This window comes from Mchenga conophoros, linkage group LG4, assembly GCF_057382185.1.
Source record: "Mchenga conophoros isolate Kocher_MC1m ecotype Shallow Benthic linkage group LG4, M_conophoros_male_GT1.1, whole genome shotgun sequence".
Classification (NCBI taxonomy): Eukaryota; Metazoa; Chordata; class Actinopteri; order Cichliformes; family Cichlidae; genus Mchenga; species Mchenga conophoros.
The window spans coordinates 34170031-34194742 of record NC_140529.1 but is presented as its reverse complement, the minus strand read 5'-3'; the positions used below and the strand labels follow the sequence as shown (position 1 = coordinate 34194742).

General features: G+C 41.5%; 1 protein-coding gene across 3 annotated transcripts; it reads right to left on the bottom strand.

Moving 5' to 3' along the window:
* Nucleotides 1–909: 909 nt before the first annotated feature.
* On the bottom strand, nt 910–23659 carry setd1a (SET domain containing 1A, histone lysine methyltransferase). 3 transcript variants are annotated; one of them, XM_085271990.1, is made up of 21 exons: nt 23618–23659; nt 22441–22585; nt 22254–22352; nt 21892–22162; nt 21453–21583; nt 21093–21343; nt 18348–20019; nt 17037–18029; nt 16540–16707; nt 15663–15747; nt 15435–15577; nt 13876–13912; nt 13598–13790; nt 13469–13509; nt 12083–13374; nt 10280–10634; nt 9904–10085; nt 5782–5892; nt 4669–4788; nt 4270–4407; nt 910–4156 (listed from the first exon to the last, which is right to left on the bottom strand). In XM_085271990.1, exons 2-21 carry the CDS (start codon nt 22576–22578, stop codon nt 3983–3985), a joined length of 6594 nt encoding a protein of 2197 aa, XP_085128116.1. In that variant the 5' UTR covers nt 22579–22585; nt 23618–23659; the 3' UTR covers nt 910–3982. The 3 variants fall into 3 exon arrangements, with proteins under 3 accessions (XP_085128116.1, XP_085128115.1, XP_085128117.1); XM_085271989.1 differs by lacking the exon at nt 23618–23659 and adding an exon at nt 23277–23595; XM_085271991.1 differs by lacking the exon at nt 23618–23659 and adding an exon at nt 23107–23158.
* Between the last annotated feature and the right edge of the window lie 1053 nt (nt 23660–24712).

Sequence of the window (24712 nt, the reverse complement as noted above, 5' to 3'; positions counted from 1 at the left end):
TGAGGGTAATTTGGGTCAACAACAACAAGGCATTTATGCTGCATTATGACAGAAACGGGTCCTTCTTGTGTTCACCATGCTTCATTAAATGTTACAAAGGATCTCCACTGGACAGCGGACTACACTTTGGAAAATCTTCTGCTCTGTAATTGTTTTAGCATGTTGCATTGCTTGATTACATCTACCTTTAAGTGCACAACTGCTTCTCAAGTTTACTAAGAAAAGGCTTTTGAAGTGGTTAGCACTGTTACAGCCCTCTTCTTCAACTTGGGTGTTCGAACCCACTGTGTACTAATAAATTCAGTAGTCTGTAGGCATGCCTGTTTGGTTAACTGATGATTTTAAGGTGACCAATGATGTTTAATGTTTAAGAACATAAAAATGATCTGTTGTGATAGACCAAGGAACACCGCATACCCATCCTTGTGCCTGAGGGGAGCTAGGATTGATCCCAACCATGAACCATAAAATGTATTAACAGTTTTAAGACCACACTTTATGCACCATACTTAAACAGAGGACGTCATTAGAAAAAAGGGAAGAAAACTGGTCACATTTCTATAGTGTCATTTCAAAAGGAAGCAGATAAGAATGACTTGATGGTTAAAGGTTAAGAACTTTTCTTTTTTTTACTGCTTCCAGATGAGTTACAGGGCTAGGAGTCTTCTGAACCTGGTGCCTTTATTGCCCTCAATAACTTTTAACCAGCAGCTAATGGCTTCAGAAGTGATGAGGGGAGCTACGGGGGCCTCATCTTGCTTCCTTTACTTTCCTTCTGTCATGAATATATTGTTATAGTAAAGTGGATCAGGAGACCTGTGAATGTAAAAGTAATCACTTACACAAAATGGTCCATGTTTTTCTGCTGATGTTTTTAATATGTTTGCCTCTTGAACACACTCACCAAGATTTTCATTTATTTAAAAAATATTTTAATGCACCATTAATAAAGGGTCCAACGCATTAATACAAGAGAAATATTGCAAATAATATTAAAATAATCATCAAATTAAAAGGAAAAACAATAAAAAATAAATGAATGGAAGGTATGTACATGTTTCCTCCTCATTGAGTAAGGAAACGGAACAACATATTTACAGCTTGGAATCAGTGTGTTTCTACAAGAAACAAACACCTCTACAATATTTACATGTACTTCTTTGTTTTTTTGTTTTTGCTTTTGTTTTTTCCTTTCATCTTTTTCTCCTTTATTAAAGAGGGTTGGTTTGTACTGAAAGGCTTTCATTGCAACAAGAAATATCTTACACATTTTCCTGTTTGGGAAAGAACAAAAAACAGGAGTTTAGTTAAAAGTTCAACATCAAAGTTAAACTTTGGACGGCCATAGCCATGAAAAAAAAAAAAAGACAACACAAAAGGTCACTGAAATCCCCGTCTGCAACGTATCAGAAACTGGCTAGGATTGTTAACCTCGCAGGGACACGGACACTTTCACCTATCTACAATGCAAACAGACTGTAAGCAGGATTTTTTTTTTTTTTGAGTTACGATCTTTCAGAAGGGATGACTGAAGTAAAATATAATGCATTCTCATGAATTCTGCAAAGATCTGCAACACAAGGGGAAAACAAGAACTTTAAGTCTTTGAACAGAAACCAAATCAAATAAATGTGCCTTACAAACAGATCTGCCAAGTTTACCTCGAAGGAGTTCTTCTTCTTATTATAACTTTATTTGACTTGGGGCTCTGCTAGAAATGCAAACTTGTAGCAAATGGCTGCAAAGCCAGCAGCATTGTTCACAAACTCACTTGTGTAATTCAGAACTTAACAAAGCAACTAGGGAGAAGGATTTGCAGAAAACGCTTTTGTCAATTGTTTAAACAGGAATTTGTGCGCGTGTTGAAACGAAACAGGGTGATATATTGTAAGCAGCAACAAAACCTTTTCTTGACTTACGTCACTGACATACGTGCTTTTAACCAACAAACGCAACGGCTGTGAAACCAGCGTCATTGCTAATAGGATTGCGTCCTTTGTGAATCTTTAGAATTCACCCACAAACAGGGACGTGACCTTGTCGACAACGAAACATACTTTTGCGACTTCTCTGTTGACACAGCAGATATAGCGTGCCAAATCATCGCTGACAAACAAGCGATTCGAGTTATGAACGTATACACTCCCCCTCCATTGTGTTGGTGATAGAAACAGTCATTGACAATTTCTGATCCCACCCCCACTGGACATGTGCTCAACTGCATTTCACAAGCACAGCCCTAATTATTGTAGATGAATAAAGAACCCACAAAGAGCGCACAAATAATTTGTTAAAAGCACCTATGTCAGTATCCATAAGTTTGGAGAAGAACAAAAACAAAAACCAAAAAAAAAAAAAAAAAAAAAAAAAAACATAAAAAGGGGAATATAAAAGTTTAGCAGTGGCATTTAAAAAAACCAAAAAAACCAAAAAAACCAAAAAAAACCAAAAAAAAAAAACACGCACACTGTAAGCTGAAACCTAAATTACACATTTTCACAGTGGGTTAAAACGGCTTTACTCTCATACAGACTGTTGCAAAACAGGAGAGTAACACACAGTGGAGAGAGGAGAAAGGATTTATAGGGCTGGTGGATCACAAAGCCACTGAGGACAGTGGATGGGTACACTGAAGCTCATTTCACTGTAATATACTTACAGCTAATGCAAATAAGTAACAATACCATTAATAACAGCAATAGTAATATAATATAATACTATGAAATGAAATTTAAAAAAAAGCTCCAAAACAACCCTCAGGCTTGGAAATCTTGCATAACTGAAGACCAAATTGATTGAAGTGATTTATCTTAAAAGTTACGCCCTTAGTGAGCGAGTCTAAAAACCCTGAATTTTTCTGGTATTCGTGTGCGTCTCTGTGCGGATTTGTATGGGTGCGTGGTTACAGAAGGAATTCGACACTAGAGGAGTGACTCCTGGACGACGCCGACAAAAGAAAGCCCCTTTCAGACATGACCTCCTTATCATTAACGTGACGGCATCCAAATGCACTGCTTCACATCTGGATAAACACCCTGGCTTCTGTAATTGTCACAAAGAAAATCTTAGAGAGTAGGAGCCTGGCACAACTCTGCTTGCTGCCAAGTCTACAGATAGTTATGCACAATATTATTTTTGCACGTCTTGTGCATGTTTGTGAATTATTAAGTGCCCTAATCAGCAGTAACTTCTGGACGGCATTTTTCCTACCGACTGCTTTTATTAAAGATCAAAGCGTCCCCCACCGATTTGTTTCAGCTACACCCAATAAAGAAAAAAACAATATTTCAGAGGCTGGTTATGAGACGCACAATACAACTTCCACAGCAGCATGCAAACACGTGAACAAGTGCTGCTCTTAGAGATAATGGCAAAGGAAATGAACACCGAAATTGTAGTTTCACTTGACTAAAGTCGTTACTAACAATAGTTATTTACAAAAATATAATCCTTTTGAAAGTAAGTCATGAGGAACATAAAAATGACCCATGTCTGACTGATGCCGTCACTTTAAAAGAGTAATGAAGCCATGTCTGAGAGAGTGCCAATAAACATTTGTCCTTTTCTATTTTTTTCTCCACATTGTCTCCTTTCAAACGGATGCCGGCATGGAATCAGACAAATCCTTCATGCCCTGACTGACGCAACAACTTCCTTGGAGCACCCGGTTTTGTCCAGTAATACTGCCACTAACGAGCTGATGCTAAAGGCCTTGTCATGCATCGAGAGCCAGATGACGCCAATCCATCACCCACTAGCTTGTGGAACTGCCTAGAGAATGAAAACTGCGTGTGAAAAGTGCCAAGTGTGTGCGTGTCTACGTCCTAGGTACTGTGAGGCCGGCTATGAGGCCATGAGGAGGGGCAGCATAGTGTACTGGGGTGGTTCAAGTTACACATTTAGGAGAGCGAACTCATGGGGAAAGGGAGGTTGTTTACGGGTATGGCTGGCCATTGGTAAGTGTGGTAGAGAAGTGCGTTGACTAGTTGAGCGTCCCACGACAGTTCTCCGTTCCGCACAGACAAGGGATCTTGTTCTCCTCCAGTGGGAACTTGTAATCGTACGTGATCTCTTCGTTGACGGCAATGGGTTGCTTTGAGTAGATCACAATCTTTTTCTGGGACTCTATGGTGATGACCTTGGCGTAGCAGTTTGGCTGCAAGGGGGGAAAGCATCGACAGACTGATGGGCGACAGCTGCAGAACTTAACATCAGTCCATATCTAAAGCATGTAAGAGGCAGATCATTGTTGAGTGTTTTCAGACTTACAGTGCAGCAGTGGTTGATGAATCGTGCCAGGTTCCCACACTTGGTGGCATCTATAATCGTATCATGGTCCACTCTGAACAAGTAGCTGCTCCCGATGCCCTGCTGTGCGTAACGCTTCTCTCGATTGTCAGCCACCATCTGCGCATAAAGAACATTTTCTGACTGACCACACCCTCAAAGTGTCTGAAAAACTGCAATTCACATACAGTCATATCAATATTACAATGCAAGAGTAAGGGTCCAACACAGCAGGACTCTTAGAGATTTATTATTTGTATAAGTATTTTACAGATTTGTTTAGATGGCAACAGTGGATAATGAAAACATTTAGATGTCAAGATGGCTGAAAAGTTTCAAAAACCATCACTGGTTAAACACAAAACTCCTTATAAGTCATACCTGTCTTATGTTTTGACCCACATACTCAATGACCATCTCATCAGCAGCAATGGGCTCCATCGCAAACAGGCCCCATTCGTGGATTCGGCTGCGTCCGAAACGAAGCCTCTTCTTTCGGAACTGCATCAGGACAGAGCGGATGTAATTTAAGAGGAGCCTTACTAGCAATAGATATTTTTATAAACTAACCTGTCCTGAATTAACAGACAGCTTTAAGTATTTACAGGCTATATCTTTGTTTTATAATTGGATCTTCAACAATTCAAAAAGGTAAACTAATCCAAGTTGATAATTTGGTGTGAAAACCAGAAAAAAAATAAATTGTTGACTAGAATAAGAACATGCAAAAAAGGCCCACACCCAAAAGTTTGACCACTGACCTACTGTAGTGAGCAGATTTTCTGCACGTTTAGCACAGAGGCAGATCTGTGACCTCGACCCCGGATTTGTGTAACAATGAAAGCCAGAGATACAGCCTCTTTCAAAACCAAACACACACACGCACACAAAAAACGAGACAAGAGCCACCTTCCAAAAAAACGCCTATTCAGACATTGCATTAACAAATAAACAAATTCATCTTGAAACCAAAAGATAAACCCACCATTGTGAAGGTAAAATTTCTGCATTCAGCCCTGAGTTTCATCTTGTGAAGCTTGGAAAAAACCTTTTGCGAGTTTTGATTAATAAACCACAGAGTTCGTGTCAAAATTGGTCTTGTTTGTAGTCTAAGTCTGGACTTAAAGAAGTCCAGATGCTTTTCTTTCCAAGCTACGATGACCTGGATGACTGAGAACCTTCACAGATGTCTTGTTTGTATTGTGTTTAGACTGTAAAACATGTTGGTATATATCCTACTAAATTCAGCTATGCGCTTCTAAAAGCATGGAATCAGTTTCAGGCTCTGGAAATTTATTCCTTAGATGACCTTTTGATTACACTCGTGAACTGTAAACCATTTAATTTATTGTGTCAGGTGGCATAACTTACAGTGTTTTTGTTTTTTAAGCAAAGATTTTTTTTTAAAGTTAAATCTGTTGACAAGTCGCAGGTTGCAGTTTAACTTTGTCCTTTAGCTTGTAAGTGACCACATGAATATAGTACTGCTTGTACCTTAAGCTGGTTGAGTTTAAGCAGGTCAGAGTCCATGACAGCAGTGGTGCCGATGACAGTGAGGAGGCGGCGCTGCTCTGAACGTCTCTCTGATAGCACTCGGTTAGCACCCTGCCAGGAAACAAACAAAAGAGCTTCAGAGAGTGCAACGGTTACACTAAGACTTCATCAGATGGCCTTGACGGGTAACAGCATGAACCTCAATTTCCAATACCCCTGCTCTTGTAGCAGAGGTTCATTTGCGAAAGAGATATGACTGGAAAAGTTATTACGCAAGAATAGAAGCAAGTCTGCCCTCGAATACTTCAGTCCCAACTACTGCCTTCCCTCTATTATGGTTCAATAATTAAATTCTTCAGATGTTAACTTGTGTTCCTTATACATATCAAAAATTACTCTCATAACTACTGTGAAAAAAACTTGAGTGTTAAAGGGAGCCCAGCAGTGTAACTGTAGCACAAATTTCCAAAAACAAGGAAAAGGAATCTATGGAAAAAATGAAGCAGCTGAAACTTCCTTAGAAACTTCAAACTGAAACAAAATGAACTGACATGTTCTCATGCTACGTCTCAAACATCATTTTAGATTTTGTCAGACTATGCAACTTCTGTGTTTTTACAACCAATTAATGCTTTGCTTTCAGTACTAAACAGATCAATATTACAATCAAGATAATAATCCATGAGATTACATTTCATGTTTCACCTATAAAGCTAAGTGAAACAGCTGTTTCAATGTATCACCATGAAGTTAAATCATGTGTGTCTGTGTTGCTCTGTGTGCGGGGGAGGGGGGAGAGATCCTCCTGAGTATCAGTAACTCTTTAAGCCTGCCACAAATCTTTGGTTTGAAAACATAAACAGGGATTATTCATCACGACACATCTCTTTGTTCCTGATATAAGCACATAAAAACCTCAAAGCAGCAGACATATCTCAGTTATTGGGACACTTTGATCAGATAATAAAAGACGCAGACTGATGTGGTGCCCCAGTTACATCTCATTCTGTGCGGAGTCTGAATTAGTCTGTAACTCTAGAAACAGCAAGACTGCATAAAACATGCCACAGTAAAATATAATAATTTGTGTGTATTATTCTAAGGAACTATGCTTGTGTCCATGGAAGCAGTAAGGGAAAGCACAACAGCTAAATGGGAAATACATTACGGAGGAATAAACCTTGCACAGCAACACGATAACGTGGATTTTCCACTCTTAACTCACACAAACACTAAGTGAGCTGATTTTTCAAATGTTCCTGCGTTCCATGACAATCTGGCATTGTGTGGAGGATAACTGGCTGCACATGGGACCAATGACGGTGCATCATATGAGTGTCTGACGAGCATCAAGATCATCACCCCCAAGTGACCCAAACCTTATTTGCAGGCATTATAAAAGAGGAACGTTGCATGATGAAATCATAGAATCATCACAGTAATAGCCATATTTAGGCCTATGATAAATGTGTGGGGCTCTGTGACCCCTCTTACTCCTTTTTTTTCTGCTTTTGACTCTAGGCAGACTTATCAGAAAGCTTTCCCTGCACTTACACCAAAGTAATACTCACAAAGAGCTGAAAATAACTGTTAAAAATACTGTGACGCATTCAGGACACATACTATGTTACTGCCCAGCATTATGCACCGGGCAACCATAGCTCTGTAGGTTAAAGCTGACCACACGAACATATATGCAGTAGGACTATATGCATGTAGTGCAACTGTAATTACTCCTGGCACACAGGAAATGGTTCTCACACATTTTTTTTAAATCAGCCATTACTAACAAATAAAAATAAAAAAAATCATCCAAGCTGAACTATATTTAAAGGTTAGCGCAATACAATCAGCAATTCCAACTTATTTTCCCTAAATTCATTCAAACATTTTTATTTTCTCTGTCCACACGCCTCCTTCAGTGGCTTCATGCCCCAGGTCTTTGAAATTAATTGGCTGTAAATAAAAAAAACTGACTTAAAAAAAAAAAAATAAATTATTTTTGCATGTCTGTGTTTGCTTTAGGCTGGGAGATGTCTATACTTGAGCAAATCGTGCCTTGGAATACAAAGTGATAAGTGCACAACCGGTCTAGCCTTACTATTTTTGTTTTTTCTAAGTAAATTCTAATGAAGACATAGTGGTTAGTGTGTTTAGTGTAATAAATGCTGCGCTCATGTTTCCTGTTTGTATTTCCAGCTAAGAGGCACCCAATTCAGCAGTATTTCATGGAAGTTACAGACTGAACCCAGTCTTTTTTAATGAAAAACACATAAAACATGTATTCAAATCCTCCAATCTTTGAATGTGTGATATTTTCTCCTTTATTTTTAAGAAAGGAGAATTGGTTTAATTCTGGATTGGGAATACATGTGCTGTGCAAATTTCTAGAGCTGTTCAACCATGCTTGACGAAAATTGGAGTTGCACATTTGCTCTGATTATTCTTTCCAAAACACTTTAAAGGTGTGACACTCACTATGATCAAACTTTTCAGGGAACTTCATAAGAATTTGTGATCGTTAGGATCCTTTGACGTAAATTGGATTCATCATCTTTTGTTCAGGAAGGAGTAATTCACATGTGACAAATCCGGATCTACATCAGGAAAAAAGAATTATGGATTTCCTGTGTCACAAACGGGAATGATCACTGTGCTTTACGTGAAATAACGCCTGGACTGAAACATCCTGCCACTGGCCCAGAGGAAGAATTCACTCTTCAACATTCTCGAAATGCAATAACATTTGTACTGTTTTTGAATACTGACGATAAGATACGTGATATGAACATTAAACTCAAAAGCAGTGGACACAACATACAATTTCAAGTATGTTACAATTATGGCTGCCAACAAAACGGGAAAACAAAGGGAAAACTACACGTTTACATTCAAGGTTGCCGCACTTGTTTCGTCTGTTGTTAAATTCATCACACCCTATCCCCACTCTAAACCCACTTCTAACAGCAAAGATGATGAGAAAAAAAAGAAAAAAAAATGTCAGTCAGCAAGAAATATTTTTGTTTCAAGTAGTCTTGCAAGGAAAAACAAAAGCCTAATGTTTTCAGACATCACATTATTCCTGTGAACGACCACATTCTGACTCATACAAGCCTGATAAATCAGGAAGCCCGACTAGAAACGACACGCATCTCGCACGTTTCTCCATGACTCTTATTTTCACACAGTTTTTCAGTTTGTATTGTCCTTCTTTTTTTTTTAAGCATGATTATAAATCAATAATTTACTGATTATTATCAGCCCTTATAGCACTGTTGTTGTTTTGTTGAATTTAATGTTCTTTTTACTGACAAAGAATACATGCCATGCTTTAAACATATGAGCAGTGATGTGACTGAAATTAAATATAATTTGTTTTTCCTGCATGAGTCTGTCTCAACCACCAGACAGCACAAATGTAATGCCTAAAACCTCTGTATTGTAAATGTCCACATACTCATCATCTTACTTCTCTGTCATTTGAAAACCCTCACCTTTTTCCATCTCAAATCCTAAAATTACCACTTCAACTAAGCCAAATATGAATCACCTCCATTCCAAATGCCTGAGAGGCACTATCTAGCCAAATGTTGACTTTATAATAATACCCTGAAACAGCTACAAACCCCTAATAATTGATTACTGAGGCAGTGGAGACCAGCAAAATATTTTTCCTGGAAAAAAAAAAAGGTTCAACTGGATATCACATTAAAATTCCATTTAAACCCGGCTTCAACTTTCCACACAATCGAAAGCACGTCCACACCAACGTCTCCACTGCCAATCAGATTTACTGACTTTAGGTTGTGCTGCACGCACAGATTCACTTCACGGGCATTTTATCCTGTTCTTTCAACAACGAATGAAGGATCAAGCACAACAGAATCTCCAATCTCACAAACATTAGATTAGGAGAGTGAACGTTATCTGTGAGCGAGTGAACATGAACATTGAACTGTCCAAGTGCGTCGGCCTACAAGTTTCGCAAGATATCTCAAGTATTTCAGCAAAGCTTCTCAACTGCTTTAACAGACAAAATCAAACTGATGTGAGAACAACAGATTCAATAAATGGAAAAGAAATAAAAGAAGATGCATCCAAAAAGATTTGGAGTCTGCCTACCGAGGTGTCGACATTCTCCACCTCCCGTATGACCTGCTCGGGTAGGTCAAGGTCCAGGTAGACATCCTTCTCCTTGCGGCTGATGGCGTAGTACCCCTCGCTCCTGGCACAACCGGTCACATGCTCACGAAGCTGCCCATCTGTGTTCTTCTTTTTGCGGCGAGGATTTGGCAAATTGGTTAGTGCAGCCCAAAGGTCAAGGCTGACAACAGGGCACCAAATATCAAAGCATTCCTCAATTTAAAAACGTCACGTTATGCAGACAATTTAGTAAATTCATAACAGTCAGACTTTTTGGATATTGTGTCACTTCCATGTAAATCAAACCTAGTGCCCATACATCTTTGAGGTGAAAGATAATCACTGAAAAGGATATTAGTATGGTTGACCCAATGAGTGTCATTGAGCCAGTCGGAGCTATGGTCATCCTGCAGCAGCTTCTCATAAGTCTTCTTCAAAAACGACAAGTCTTCACCATCCAGACCAGAGTTCCAGATGTCATACAAGATGGTCATCTGCTCAAATTCACTGCGGTTGTCAAACTTCACAGCTGATGGCTCAGGCGCTGGGACAGGTTTCGACCAGTTCTGGGATGTTATTACTCCTGCTTCTTGCAAAAAGAGCCGCTCACTCTTTCTCACTTCTTCAACCAACTCTTCCTCAGTGTCTGAGCTGGACAGCTCCCCAGATTCAAGCTCCTCCACATCCACATCTTTGTCCAAATCTGAGTCCTGCAGGAAAGAAAAACAGTCTTTTAGTTTCTAGTCTATGCAGTGTTTACACTAATACAGACTGACACATTGGACATTTCTCTGGCCAGTTAAAGTCATCTAATCCATAACAATATTCATAACTATATTCAGTGACTGAATGTCATTGACATTTTGGTTGAACATAAGTGTTCTTAGAAAAAAGGCACAGGTGTTGTGCCAAGATGCAGTAAAGATCAAAGATTACAATGCAGGGACTCCAGCAACACTTAACGGGAAGAGGATCAACTTTATTGACTGACCAACGCATTTCGCAATTATGTCTCTAAAATGTAGACTTAAAACGAGATGTCTAGAAAGCTTCTCTTTCTTTTGTTGATAAAATAAATTAAATTAATTATCTAGTCCAGTGTTTACTTGGGCATGCCTTAACCAATTTACCAATACCAACCTGTTATGTGTCAGCTGGTTTACCTATGAAGATGTGATTGGTTAATTTGAATTTTTTTCTGTTTCCTGCCTTTTATTGAAGCACACTTCTACTATGTGTTACTATGACCCTGATGAAGGCCACAAGCCAAAATGCGTTGGTCAGTCAATAAAGTTGTTCATCTTCCCTTTAAGCGTTGCTGGAGTCCCTGCATTGTGATTATTTTCATCCTCTCCACACACTTTGGAAGCAGGTGAAGTTGTGCCAGAAATTTTTGCAAAGACCAAACCTGAACCTGAGGTAACCTATTGTGTGGAGCACCATCTGGTATTTCAAATACCTATTAGAGAGGAGATGCCTCAGAATCCGTCTGACTAAGTTCAGGGGGTGAAAACAGCAGAGACTCAAAAACAAATCAGAAACTCATCCAAATTGGTACTTTTTCATATATAGTGCACGAGTTGAGACAGTTTAATTCAGACGAAGTCTCTGGACTGTTACCTGCTGTATTTGCAAAAAGCGCCATCGGACATTAGACGTGTCACTGGCAGGTGGCAAGTTTATGGTTAATGAAAACTCATCTGCGCAAGTAAAAGAAGTTTTTTATGATGCAAAGCACCTGGCTGACATTAGCTTTAAGCAATGCTAAGGAAATGTCAGTAATTCTAGTGTGATTGCACCAGTAAGACTGAGAGCAGAGCGCTTCTACAGGGTACACCCTGTTGTTACCCCATCTGTTTTCAGCCAGAACATACCCAAGAATAAAAAAAACAAAACTGTATCACACAGTTCTGTAAATGCAAAAAAACTACATTTCTGTCTACACTGGAAATATATTCCTGGTCTGGAGAGCCCAAAGGTTTACCAGCGGATTCTGATTCTGAAAATTCTTTCGAGACATGTAAAACTCTTCAACTGTACCAATTTCAAAATTCCAACTTTGGGCTTACTGGTAATGAGTCAGTGCTATTGTTGCCTGTGGCATGTTTACGGTTATGACAATCTCAAACATTTACAGGAACAAACGTGACAAATATACCTCTAATTTCCGCTTCCTCTTTTTCTTGCCTGGCTGCTCCTTCTGCTTTTTTGTGTGATGAACCTCAAGGTTTTCTTTATCTTTTCTCTTCCTCTTTTTGCTCTTTTCCTCTTCAGCTTCAAAACCCTTGCCAATTAGGTTCTTCTTCTTTGGTGATGGAGACACCGGCGTAACCTGGCCCGTATCCTCAGAGTCACACATCTCTCCCACTGCAGAAAAGAATTCTCCTGCATCTCCCCGTGACGTAAGTGGATCTCCAATGACTTCCTCTGGGGCTTCCAGCACGCCAGAAATAGAGTTGAGGTCAGCTGGGAGCAAAACAGAAGAATCTTGTCTGGAGGAAGTCCTTTTGGCACCAGTTGGTACTGGTACAACAGGGGGTTTGCAGTAGTTGTGCTCCATAAAGACGATTACAGCCCCTGGACTCATAAGGAGGGCCAGTGACTCTGGGGCGAAGTAATTTCCTTCCATCTTGTGCTCCTCTGCTTCATCAGATGTTTCTGTCTCCTCTGAGTCTCCAGGATCAGGGTCCATTTTCAAAGCCACATCAGCTAACACAGAAAGGTCAGTTGTTGAAGCAGAGGCCAGCTGCAGGAGGCTGGAGGCCCCAACCTGTTCTCTTAGTCTTAACCTCTGCTCACTTTCTTCCTCATCCTCATCTTCCTCTCTGAGAGAGTGACAGGAAGAAGTAGACAGGCTAGATGTCCGTGGTCTGCCTCTGGACCTTTTGTTGACAGATGGTGGTGCTGGGGCCTCCTCAAAGGCCATCCTACACATAGAGGCATGGTCCAAAGGCAGGTTCTGCACAGTGCGGCACACCATAACAGGAGGAGCAGGAGATTTGGGAGACTCTTTGCCTGCACCGCGTTTGCTAGGGGATTTGACTGGGGTAGTCTGGGGAGAAATGAGGGGTCCTCTCTTGGTCTCCTCGGTATCTTGGGTTCGTCCAGATGGGGGCACAATGAGAGCATTCCCTTCGCCTGGTTTAGAGGCAAAGGGAAGCAGCTGGATGCCCTGACTGGGACGAGATGAATTGGGTGAGGTTGCAATGATGGGTGAGTCTGGAAGCCTGCCTGAAAGGAGGGGAGATTCACCCGAAACTTGAGACGGAGATGGTGGTGCAGCTGGCAATTGCATTTTGCTTTCGTTCTCGTCTGTAGAGAAGGAGACTGTCTTTTTGCGCTTCTTGAGAGGGGGCACAAGAACGATAGGGGATGTAGGGCGTGGGTATGGTGGTGAGGGGGGATGTTTGGTAGGCGCCGTTGTGTCTGCCTTGCCATCTTTTGTATCACCTGAGAAAAGATACAAGTTTTCAAAGATTGAACTCGAACTGAAGCAATTATGTTACTGGTGCTTTTTGGTGATTTATAACAACTTCTGACTAACCTGTTTTGACCTCTGCCTTTGGAACAGCTGCATTATTTTCCCTGAGAAAAACAAAACAAGCATTTGAGTGTTGAAAAGTACAACATTCATTGTTATATAATTCTGATTACAGCAGTACAAGTGATGTACCTCTCATTGTCTTTCTCAGTTGTGCTATCCATAGTTGACTCATCCATGCTGTCTGGTCCTTCACTCTCTGCCCGCTCTCCTTCCTCTTCATCTTCATCCTCTTCTGAGGATGAAGATGAAGATCCTGAAGATGAAGAGCCTTCAGAAGAGGATGAGAGGCTCTCGTCATCACTGTCTGCACTGAGGACATCATCTAAAAAAATAAAAAAAAGTCAATGTAAACAGTCATGATAGCTGAAAATAAGAACAAAGTTATGAGATTCCTGTTTGTGGTTTACCATCAGACTCTTTTCCACTTTCGTCTTCCTCATCCTCCTAAACATGGGGGGGAAAAAAAGTTGTCATCACAACAATATAATCACAGTGACATCCTGCCATCTACAGGTGAGGACAGAATTTGTAACCCTGCTATGAAAATTTCTTTTTATTGCATTCAATTCACTACAGAACTATTTCCTAAGTGGTGTTAAAGAGAGCATGGAATTTTTAAACACAGCTTTTCCAAACATATTGTTTTTTTTTGGATGCTTACATTATTTTACTTTGCACACAGATTTCATAAAAACTACCAGGGTTATTACCCCCCTTGATATTAATAATCAACTGCGTATCCTTTTCCTGGATAACAGCCTGCAGTTGTTTGTTATAGTTTTCATCAAGTCACACACACACACACACACACACACACACACACACACACACACACACACACACTGAGCAATCGCAGCCCATTCTTCTTTGGCAAATCTCTCAAACTCCTCCAGAGATTTAATGGGTTTTCTGGCACAGACCTCAGTCTACAGTTCACCCCACAGATTTTCAGTGGGACTCAAGTCAAGGCTCAATGTTAACTTGGCTTTCTGTACCAGGAACAACCCATGCTTGGGTGTTGTTGAGTTGGAGAACAAAGCTTATGTTCTACAAACATAAGCATTGTCTCCATGGCCAAAGAACTCTACTTTTGTCTCATCTGACCAAAGGAAACATTTCTTTGGTTCCAACTTTGCTTAGTCATTCACTAGTGTCTTGGCAGTTGTTAATGGGCTCTTTAGACACCTCAAACCCATGCTTGTTTTAGTACTGCATGCAAATTGGAAAATAACCTTCAGTTTGAACCTTCACAAAGTCAAAGCACATCATTGCACAGCAGTGGTTTGTGCTATGGCTCAATAAAAAGGTCTCATTTTCTGGCGACTTATAAAGGTGACACTGGTAATTTTTGATTTCTCAAAAAATTGTTATTGTGTGTAAAAACAAATCAAGAAACAACTAACTTATGGTTTCTAAAAAAATTTAAATAAATAGTATCCTTACAAGTGCTATGTTAAAAATCCCTTGTACGTTTTAAAATAATGGTGATCACCAGTTCTACCCCTTAGCCTCCTAATAGATGCACATATAGCATAAATTTGAAAATCCTAGGCGACTTCCTTCTTGAGTTATTGTATTCACAGGAGTTTCAGAAGATCAAGGTCACCGGGAGTCAAACTCATGTGAGATTTTTAGTTGATGCACCAGTGGTATGAATTTCAAAATCCTATGCTGCCTCGTTGACGTCGCAAACTTGGGATGCCCGCCTGCCTGCCCAATGGGGTGACAGCAACATCCCATCAGCCTTTTACAGCTGAGAGGTAGAAACTACTTTGGAAAGTTTTGAAAACAACTTTAATTTTCATACGAGGCTAATAATTTTGTTCTTATCTGTAGCCAACTAAAATAAATGACAACATGAATTATAAACTCATGTTATCACATTCATATATTCTAATAATCTAAAGTCATTTTTTAAAAATTGTGTTTTAATCTTGAATCACAATTTTAAAACAAACAGACAAACCTTTTCAGTAGAAGAACCATCAGATGTTTCTTCTCCCTCACTGTCAAGCTCCCAGGGTTTCCGATTTCTTGGCTTCTTTTTCCTCCTCTTGTTGTCCCTTTCAGCTCCATGCCTGTCTGCCTCTGGTAATCTCTCGTCAGCAGCTGAAAACAGGATAATTTAAGACTTACATGGAGCAGATCAAGTAATCCAACCTTTTTTTAAAGCCTGAATTACAGCTGAGCAAACCTTCATCATCTTCGTCCGGTGGTGTTGAGGGCCGTGGCCGTTTCATGTCGCCCTCTTCAAACTCTAGAGGTTCTTTCCGTTTCACCTGCATAGTTCAAAGTGTTTTTTAAGAATAAAACCCCCCCAAAAAACCCCAAAATTGACTTTACAAAGTCTGACTATTTTTCAGAACTAGAGGAAGTACCACAAACTGACAACACCAAACACTTGTGCACTTTTTGAATATTGTGGTACCACATAAAAATTCAAAATATTAGAATGACAATATCAGATATTTTAAACTACTCTTGACACCATTTATTGACTTAAGCTTGACATATACTGTGCTGAACATTTATACAGTATGGTTTACCTGTGACAGCCTTAAATGTAGCTTGAAGAGTATCTAATAAGAATTCCAACTACACAATGCACCAACACAATCATTATTATTGGTCCATTTGGTACTAACATGCACTGTAAATACTGCACTATTGACTGAGAAACAATAAGCAGGAAAACAGCATGATGATAATGCAGTGAAACTTATGCCGTTTTATTATGTTCATGTCACATTCAGTTCATGTATGAACAAAATTACTGTCTTTTCTAACTCCTGACACTGGACAGGTCTCCCTTGTAAAAACAGAGTTCAGTACAACTAAATAAATTCTGTATTTATTAGGTCCAACATGGAGAACAGTTTCAGTTACCATTTAGTGACATCAACAAAGTGCCTCAACAAGGTGGCATACAAGCACCACTGCCACCTAGTGTTTTGGTGGTGTAATGGCAAATGAGACACTCCAACAAACAAACATAAAATATGAAGGCAGTATAGATTCCATACAGTAACATGGAGATGAAACCAAAATCTGCAGCAATAAAGTACTGTTACCTTGAAAGAAGGCAGTCGTAGTGCTCCACGGAGAGAAAATCCCTCCATGCCACCACTCTTTGCCCAATCCACAAGAGACATGAGAGGCTCCCGTGGACGGTTGACCTTTTCCTCTTTTTTCTCTTCATCCCGTAACGCAGAAACCCCCCTAACCATCGTCTGGAATGGCTACAAAAAGTAGACATTTACAGAAGATATTACGTTTTTCTGGCCTCGTAACAACAGTCTTTCTTTTATATAGTTAACTGACTAATAAAAGCATCATTAAACTGAGATGAAATAGTAACAGGAATGACATCTTTCATTAAAAAAAACAAACAAAAAAACATGCTAATTATAAAAAAAATCAATTACAGTTAAATGGAGGAAGCACATACATAAACTAGTAAAATTATTAAGTAACAGGGTGGGCCTATTTATTTTATTTTACATGCACAAAAATTAACTGCAACCTTAGAAAGATGACCTTCATTATTGTTGAGGCTGGGTTTCCTTACCTTGGCCTTGGTCTCTTTCCGCTCCCACCACTCGTCAAAGGTGGCAAAGGCTACATTCTCCACCATCTTGCGGTTCAGGTCCCTTTGCATGATGTTCTTCATTTCTTGGATAAGAGTGGCCAAGACCATCTGCACTGTGGCTTCATGAGGATTCTCTGCCAGCATGGACATCTCCTCCCCTGGAGCCCTGTACTCATCTCCATCCCCAGGCAGCATCGTGCCATAGCCAGGTGGGGGCATATAAGATGGGTAGTGTGGCGGTAAGACATGTGGAGGCCAGCCACTGTGTGGAGGCGGGATACCATGGTGTGGATGGGGTGGTATTTGAGTGCTGTGGGGATCGGGGTAGGGATAGGTCATGTGGGGTGGCATGTATCGGTGGTCTTGGTCATAATGAGTGCCTGCCCCATTGCCCTCTTGGTCCATGTAGGGGTGGTGTGTGTGATGTTGTGGAATAGAGTGGAGATGGTAGGAATTGTAGTCTGCAGTAGCTGCCTCACCCGGGCCTGTGGTGCCATTGGATGAGGACATGCGCAGCTGGTGTAGGCGACTTAACATGTGGGTCTGCATTTGGAAAGACATAGGGGTTCCACCACTGTACTGGTTCATCAGCTCCATGGAGCTGGCATAGTCATACATGTGGTGAGGCATGGGGGGAGGATACTCAGGATGCAGCTCCATGTGAGGAAGGGGAGGAATCCCTGGTGGAGGTGGGGGTTGTAGGGAGTAACCAGGGGGTGGTGGAGGGGGCAGATGAGGGGGGTAGGATGGTATGGGAGGGTGCATGGAGGTGCCAAAGTGCTGTGCAGAGTCAGAGATGGGTGGGGGTGAAGATGAGGGGTCTGTTGTTTGTGAAGTCATGGCAGCCTGAGATGAAGAAGGTGAGGATCCTGAGGTGACTGATGGCTGGTGGGTGGTCACGGTTGTTATGGTCGTAGTCTCCTCCTCCTCATCTGAGATCTCCATGTCTTCTCCTGAGGAATGAGGAGAGGCCTGAAAGAAAACAGAATTTACTGTCTTAAGTTGAGAAACCACCCACATATTGAAGCAAATTCTCAAAATAACACTTACTGAATTATTTTTCTGTCCCACTTTTCTAACATAGAAACGGGCACATTAAAAGCAAGAAACCAAAACATGAACATTATGTTTGACAGCACTCAGAATGTTAATCACTGTGTCGGTACTGAGGAGGTTTTTATTCATTTCCACCAAATATTTATTTCTCTGCCCACAGACAGGTATTTCTGGGTGACTATCAAAACAACTGATTCTATTTATAAAAATAAATTGAATCAGGACAGATCATACCTGACTCTGTCCATTAAAAGGTGGTGTGTGCGCTCCTGTCCGGCTCTGTGCATCAGCAGATCCAGCCTGTGAAGACTCTTCCTGCAATACTCCAGGACCAGCTGGGCCGACTTGGGCCTGAGTTTCCTCTGGGGGTGGGATGTGGGGAGAATAAGTAGAAACGGGTGGTGTAGATGCTGTAAGTACTGTGGGGCTCTTCCTGCCTTCTCCCCCTTTTCCCCTTTTTCTTCCTCTGTGGCCATCTCTGTCTCTTTCCCCTTTCCTCCTGTGGTCTTTCTCGCCATTGTCCCCCACCTGTTCCCGCTCCCCTTTCGCATCACTTGACCCACGTCTTGTTCCAGCTCCACTTCCATGCTTCTCCTCTTTCCTATCCTCCTCATCTTCTTCATCAGAGGCAAGAAAAGAGAATTTAGCTTTTTGTTCCTTCAAAAGCATCTCAATACGAGAGTCCAGACTGCTGCTGTGGTAGACAAACGGTAAACTCTCATTGGTGGAATCTGGCTCTGGGGAGGACGAGTCCCTTTGAGGGGGTGGAGGGGAGCTAGAAGAAGATGAAAGATGGTGGGGAAGGGAAGTAGAAGAAGGAGAATTAGAAGAGGAAGCAATGGTGGGGTGGGGCGGAGAAGAAGGCGGGGGTGTCTTGGGTGGGGCAGGTGGGGTGCTGGGACGACGTTTGGGTTTTGTCCATTGTTCTTCACCAGCAGGACTATCCTGGTTGAAGTCCAGTGTTCCAAGTGTTTCTGCTACAGCTGCTGCAATAACAGAAGCTGGTGGGAGAGGAGGTGTAGGAGGTGGAGGGAGAGCACTGTGGTGACCATGGTAGTCTTTTTCAGCACCTAATGAAGGCAGAGAACCCCTCTCTGTGAGACTTGTGCTCCCTAGGCGAGTGGAAACGTCCAATCCCTGAGGAGGGGCTGGGGCAGGCTCTTTGGAGGAGTATGTAGAGTAAGATGATGGGGGAGGAGACATGCTGTTAGATGAAGAGCGGTACGAGTTGGAATTGTACCTGGGATCCGAACTGTTAGAGTAGTCACTGTCCCTGTCTCTATCTCGATCTCTGTCTCTGTCTCTGTCCCGGTCATGGCTGCTTCTTCTGCGGCTGCTGCTGCCATGGTGGTTGTGAGAATGGTGGTGGTTGCGGTGTCTCTGGTGGCCGTGGTCACCTGACCGAGAGCCCAGGCTGTCTCGCCTGTACCCCCTGTCATCCCTGCGATCTGAATGGTGGTGGGAATGATGGGAATGGTACTTTGAGGAAGAGTTTGTGTCTTGCTGGTGATGATAAGATGACCTCCTGGAACCAATCCCCGCTGGCCCATACCGTCCCCCTGAGTCTCTTTCACGCTCCCTCTCCCTTTCTGACATTAGGGGCTGATCATATTGGTTGGCAAGAGGTGGTGGGGGCATTGAGGAGTGGTGTGCCATGTGTGGCCCAGGTCCTCCAACATTAGGGTAAGGGGGGTAGCATGGTGGCTCATTGGGACGGTATGATGTTGTTGGGGGGTACATAGGACGACCCCGGTGATACACTGAAGGTTCCTGTGCATCATCAGAGTAGCGTGACACTTTGTATCCTCCAACCGTCGAGGAGACTGCAGAAGACGAAGATGAGGAAGGTAACATGTCCTGGGGAGGGTAGCCGCTGCCCATTGTGCCAGTATTGTAACCAGGATGCCTAAAATGCAGAAATGAGGAATTTATATATGAACCACTAAGTCAATCAATGATGCTTTTTGACTTTATGTGAAAAGGTAAAATGTGGTTTGTGTTGTAACGTCATTTAAATGTTTTTGTTTTAAAAGGGATGACATGAGAAGGATTTTGAGGTTGACATACAATACATACATACAGTGAAATCTAATTGTGGCAAATACTATTGGAAACTCAATGTCGCACAACTGAAACAAACAACCTGAGAGCATTTCCCTCCTCTGTGCAAGCCAAGCTAACAAAGGACACAATAAACAAAAACAAAAAAAATGATGAAAGATGATAAGACCAGACCAGGTCTTTTGTACCAAAAATTTCCCTTCATATCATTTGCACCAACAAGTTCAGGAAAGAAGTATATGGTAAAATATGGTGGAGGCTCGGTTATGGTTTGGGACCGTATTTATAATTATTAATGCAGAAAAGTACCATCAGATTTTGATCCACCACTCAGTATCATCTAGAAAGTGTCTGGCAATAGCTTCATTTTTCAGCATGACAATGATCTCAAGCATACTGCCAATCCAGTAAAAGCATAGAAACACAATAAAAGCAATAACAAAAAATGGACACCATCAGTCATGGACTGGTCTTTCCAATGCCCAAACCTCAACATTACTGAGGAAACAGAGAAGGAACAAATGACAGCCAACATCCAAATAAGAGCTTAGATATGACCTTCAAAAAGTCTGGAGAACTATTTCTGAAAACTACTTAAGTAAATTACAAGAAAGCTTGCCTCAGAAGGTTCAGGCTATGTGGAAAAATAAAAGGTTTTCAAAACAAATATTTCAAGACTATCGAACTTGTTAGAATTGTACAAATCTTGTTTTTTTGCCTCATATACTGTATTTTCATGTATGACTGCATGTTTAAAAAAAATCGCTGCATCCATTTCTCATTTTCCTAGCAAAATATATCGAAACAAGGGGTGCCTCAGTCTTTTCCACAGTACTTTGAACCAAACCACAACAGTAAGACCACTTAAGGTAAATTTAATTCAAGATGCTTTGTTCCAGTTAATTATCAGAAACTAACCTTCCACCAGCATAGCCCGAGTCTTGTGAAAAAGGGGTCCCAGATCTTGAGCTGTAAGGTGTTCCTCCCCCACCCTGAGATGACGCAGAGGAGCTTGGGGTGTAAGGACCTGCCATGGAGGAGGGGGGCGTGTCTAGACGCTGATCATAGCCAGTCTCTACAGAAGGTGTGACATTTCCCGATGTGAGGGCCTGGACCCCTGCTGCCAAAACTGCAAGCTCACTGGAAAGCCTTCGCCTCATTTCTGATGGCTATGGAAACAGAGTAAAAATGTATAAAATTAAATGCATCTTCATTCAGATTACCACTCAAGCATGACATCACTAAATAAGTGAAGAGATGTTTGTGCAGTCACAATACCGTGTCAGGCTGTGGCTGTGTTGTAGCCTGAGGCTGAAGCCTGTCTGTCAAAGCCTTGCCTCCTAGAGGCACTGTCTGAGGAGTGTAGGACCCATTTACTATCAGGTCATAATATTTCTGCCTCTGTTGACCTGTATAAAAATAAAAGTCACAGCTATTTAAATGCAAGCTCTCAAACCGAATCAACAGACAAACAATTTATATCTAACATGGTTTGTATGAAAAACTTTAGATTTAACTGCAGCTTAAGTTTTTTCTGTGTCACTTGACTGTTTTGTTAGCAAGTCTTCTTCCTTTGAGGAACTGCTCAAAAGATTACATGAAAAAGTGACTCTCTTTGTCTTTTGATTTAAAATTGCAAACTGCATATAAAGAAACTGCCCAAAGCATCACTGTAACAATGTGCATCAGATGGCAAAGAGGAGACATTTTAACTTACCTTTTATATCCAACTGAGCATGAATGATGTTCCCCATGACAGAGGTGTTGTGCAGGTGCTTGACTGTGTCCTTGGCTCCTCTGGTGCTGGTGAACAATACTCGGGCCAGGCCTAGGTGCTTTCTAGTCTTGGGGTGAAACAGAATCTCCATCTCCTCCACCTCACCAAACTTGGCACACATTTCTGCCAAGAAGGGTTCCTTGATGTTGTCATTGAGTCGAGCAAAGGTCACCTCCTTGAGAGGTATGGGACCCACATAGAACTCATCAAGCTGCGGTAACAAATTAAAGGATCAGTGAAAAGATAATCAAACAGAAAGCTCCCGAGACGTGTCAAATGAACACTAATCCAAGTATTCTCACCTTAAACTTTGGCACTGGCAGAGACAGCTCTGTATATCTGGACCACAGTCTCCGGGGTCTTGGATCTCGCAGTTCTCCCACAGGTGGAAATCCAGAGTCCTGGGGACGAAAAATAAACAGCATGCAACATACAAACAATAGTCGAAATGATTGAAGATAAAATAAATAAATGTGAACATTAACTCACTGGCACACTGAAATGCACTCCATCATATCTGTAGATCTTCTGGGTGACACGCCTAATGGCTGGGTCCTGGACGAGTTTGTAGCTTTTCCACTGCAAACTGACAGCTTTTTGTGAATCTGCCCCACCGTCTGGATCCATCCTACAACTGTCACACAAAGAAAGACCACCATTACACACACAGTGCAGAAGCTACTGATAGAAGAAGAAAAAAAAAAAAGACCGGGCATCAGCACAGGGAAGTAAGCTTTAAAAAATCCCTGCGGAATTAAGCCAAACAGATACAAAGTGCTGCAGTAATTACAGACTATGAGCACTCTGTATGGCAACCTGTCAGGCTAGCGAGCTGCGTCACATCAGCTGCTAACGATCAACTTTTCGGACATCTATATTTCAGTTGTAGTTCTTCTTGCATGGGTAAAATAAGTAAATTAAACAGACTAGCAAATGGGACGCTCTTAGCCGCGGATATGATGCCGTGTGCTGTCAAAACAATGATCACCGTTACGTCACTGACCATATACTTCAGCTAGCCACCTGCTGTTAGCAACGGCTAACCTAGAATATGCAAACTGCTGCTTTCCGGCATCATGACAGATTTCACGTTCCACGCATTGAATCGGGCTTCAGAAACACTCAGTAAAACGCCCACCTATCCGTTTCTCTCACCTCAGATCAGAGCGATGTGATTGTAAATTAGTTATGCCTTCTCGTTTTAGCTAGGGCAAGTCAACGGTACGGTAAGCTAATGCTAGTTAGCAAGAACATCACGTTAGGAGTTAAAACTGTGCTCTTCATGTCCCTCAACCCACAGCGATAAAATGTTACCAGTTACGTGCCTCACTACGAGGATCTGTAGACTCGTTTCACCTTCAGTTTAATTAAATTCAGACCCCTCTCCTCTTCGACACCTACTGCCCGCTCATCCGAAAGTAGCAACCCGCCGCTACAGTGTAGGCAGCTCCAGCCAGGCCCGGGAGACGAACAAGAAAAACACTGAGTTCCTAACAGAAACGGCTCACCTCCGGCCCGGCTTTAACGCAAAACCGACGAGCTAAAACGATACCGCTACCATTCCGACAGTTAGTCAAAACAGCAACGCGCCTGTTCGAGCAACGGAGCCATTGTTTTCGCTTCGAAATCCTGACATTGTTGAGAGAGCGGCCATCGCGTAACTAACCTGAAAGCCTCGCCTGTTCTCCATCAGTGTGTTCAAAATGCAACCTGCGATTACTCACCGGCACTTTCGTCAAAGCTGAAACTAAATACAGGGAACTTTCACATTGACACATAACACTGTACACACAACAGCATTAAAAATTGTTAATGTAAATAAAGTCATTTGTTTTATTCAGCGTGAAATTTACGCATTTTTAAAAATTGGTTTGAATCTGCTCCTACATTCGCAAGTATAAAAAATGGCCAAAGGTCCCTCTAGCGGCTGATAAGCAAACCTACCTCAAAATTACTGTCAAATATAATTTATTGTATATTAAAATCTTTCAAGGCTCATATTATACTTGTAGTGAACACTTTAAAGGAATTTATTTCAACATATTAAGTGTATTTATACCGCTACATCTTGAAGAATTTAATTACTTGCCACATACACAATTACACATCTATAATGTGTAGTGAAGTGCTTAAGTGCCAGACTGGCTGTACAAAAGAAAGAGAAATAGAGAAGTATTCCAATCAGCACCCCCCCATTGTGTTAGATAGCTGGTTAACAGCTATCAGTTGAGTAGCTGAGTATCAGATAGGCAGTGTGTGAGTTGCAGTCTCATTTAGCAGTCTCGCGGCTTGAAGGTAAAAGTTCTGCCTCATTCTCTTGACTGAAGTAACTACACTCCTGAGGGCCACCATCAACGTCATGATGCTCCGACTAAGGATGCTTTCTATAGTGTAAGAATAGAAGTCCCTGAGCATCCCAGCCAGGAGTTTGAAATCCTTTTTCGTTATCTAAAGTAGGAGAAGCAATGATGGGATTTCCTTATCATGAAGTCATCTCTGATAGAACAGCAGCCAGTGGGCACAACTTGGAATATTGATGCTGCAACTTGCTGTAAATAAGCTACAAACCATGAAATTCAAATAATTCGGACTGACCTTAGGCACAGAAGATCTAAACAATCTCCAAAGCTTCAAGGTGGGCACTCAAGATTTTTGTCCCTAGTTCAATAATTAACCAGATGTAAAATATGCTTATAAGCTCTGTCTGGAGTACCTGCCTTGTAATGTTGAATAGTGTGACAATAAAGTTGGTCTTAAGACA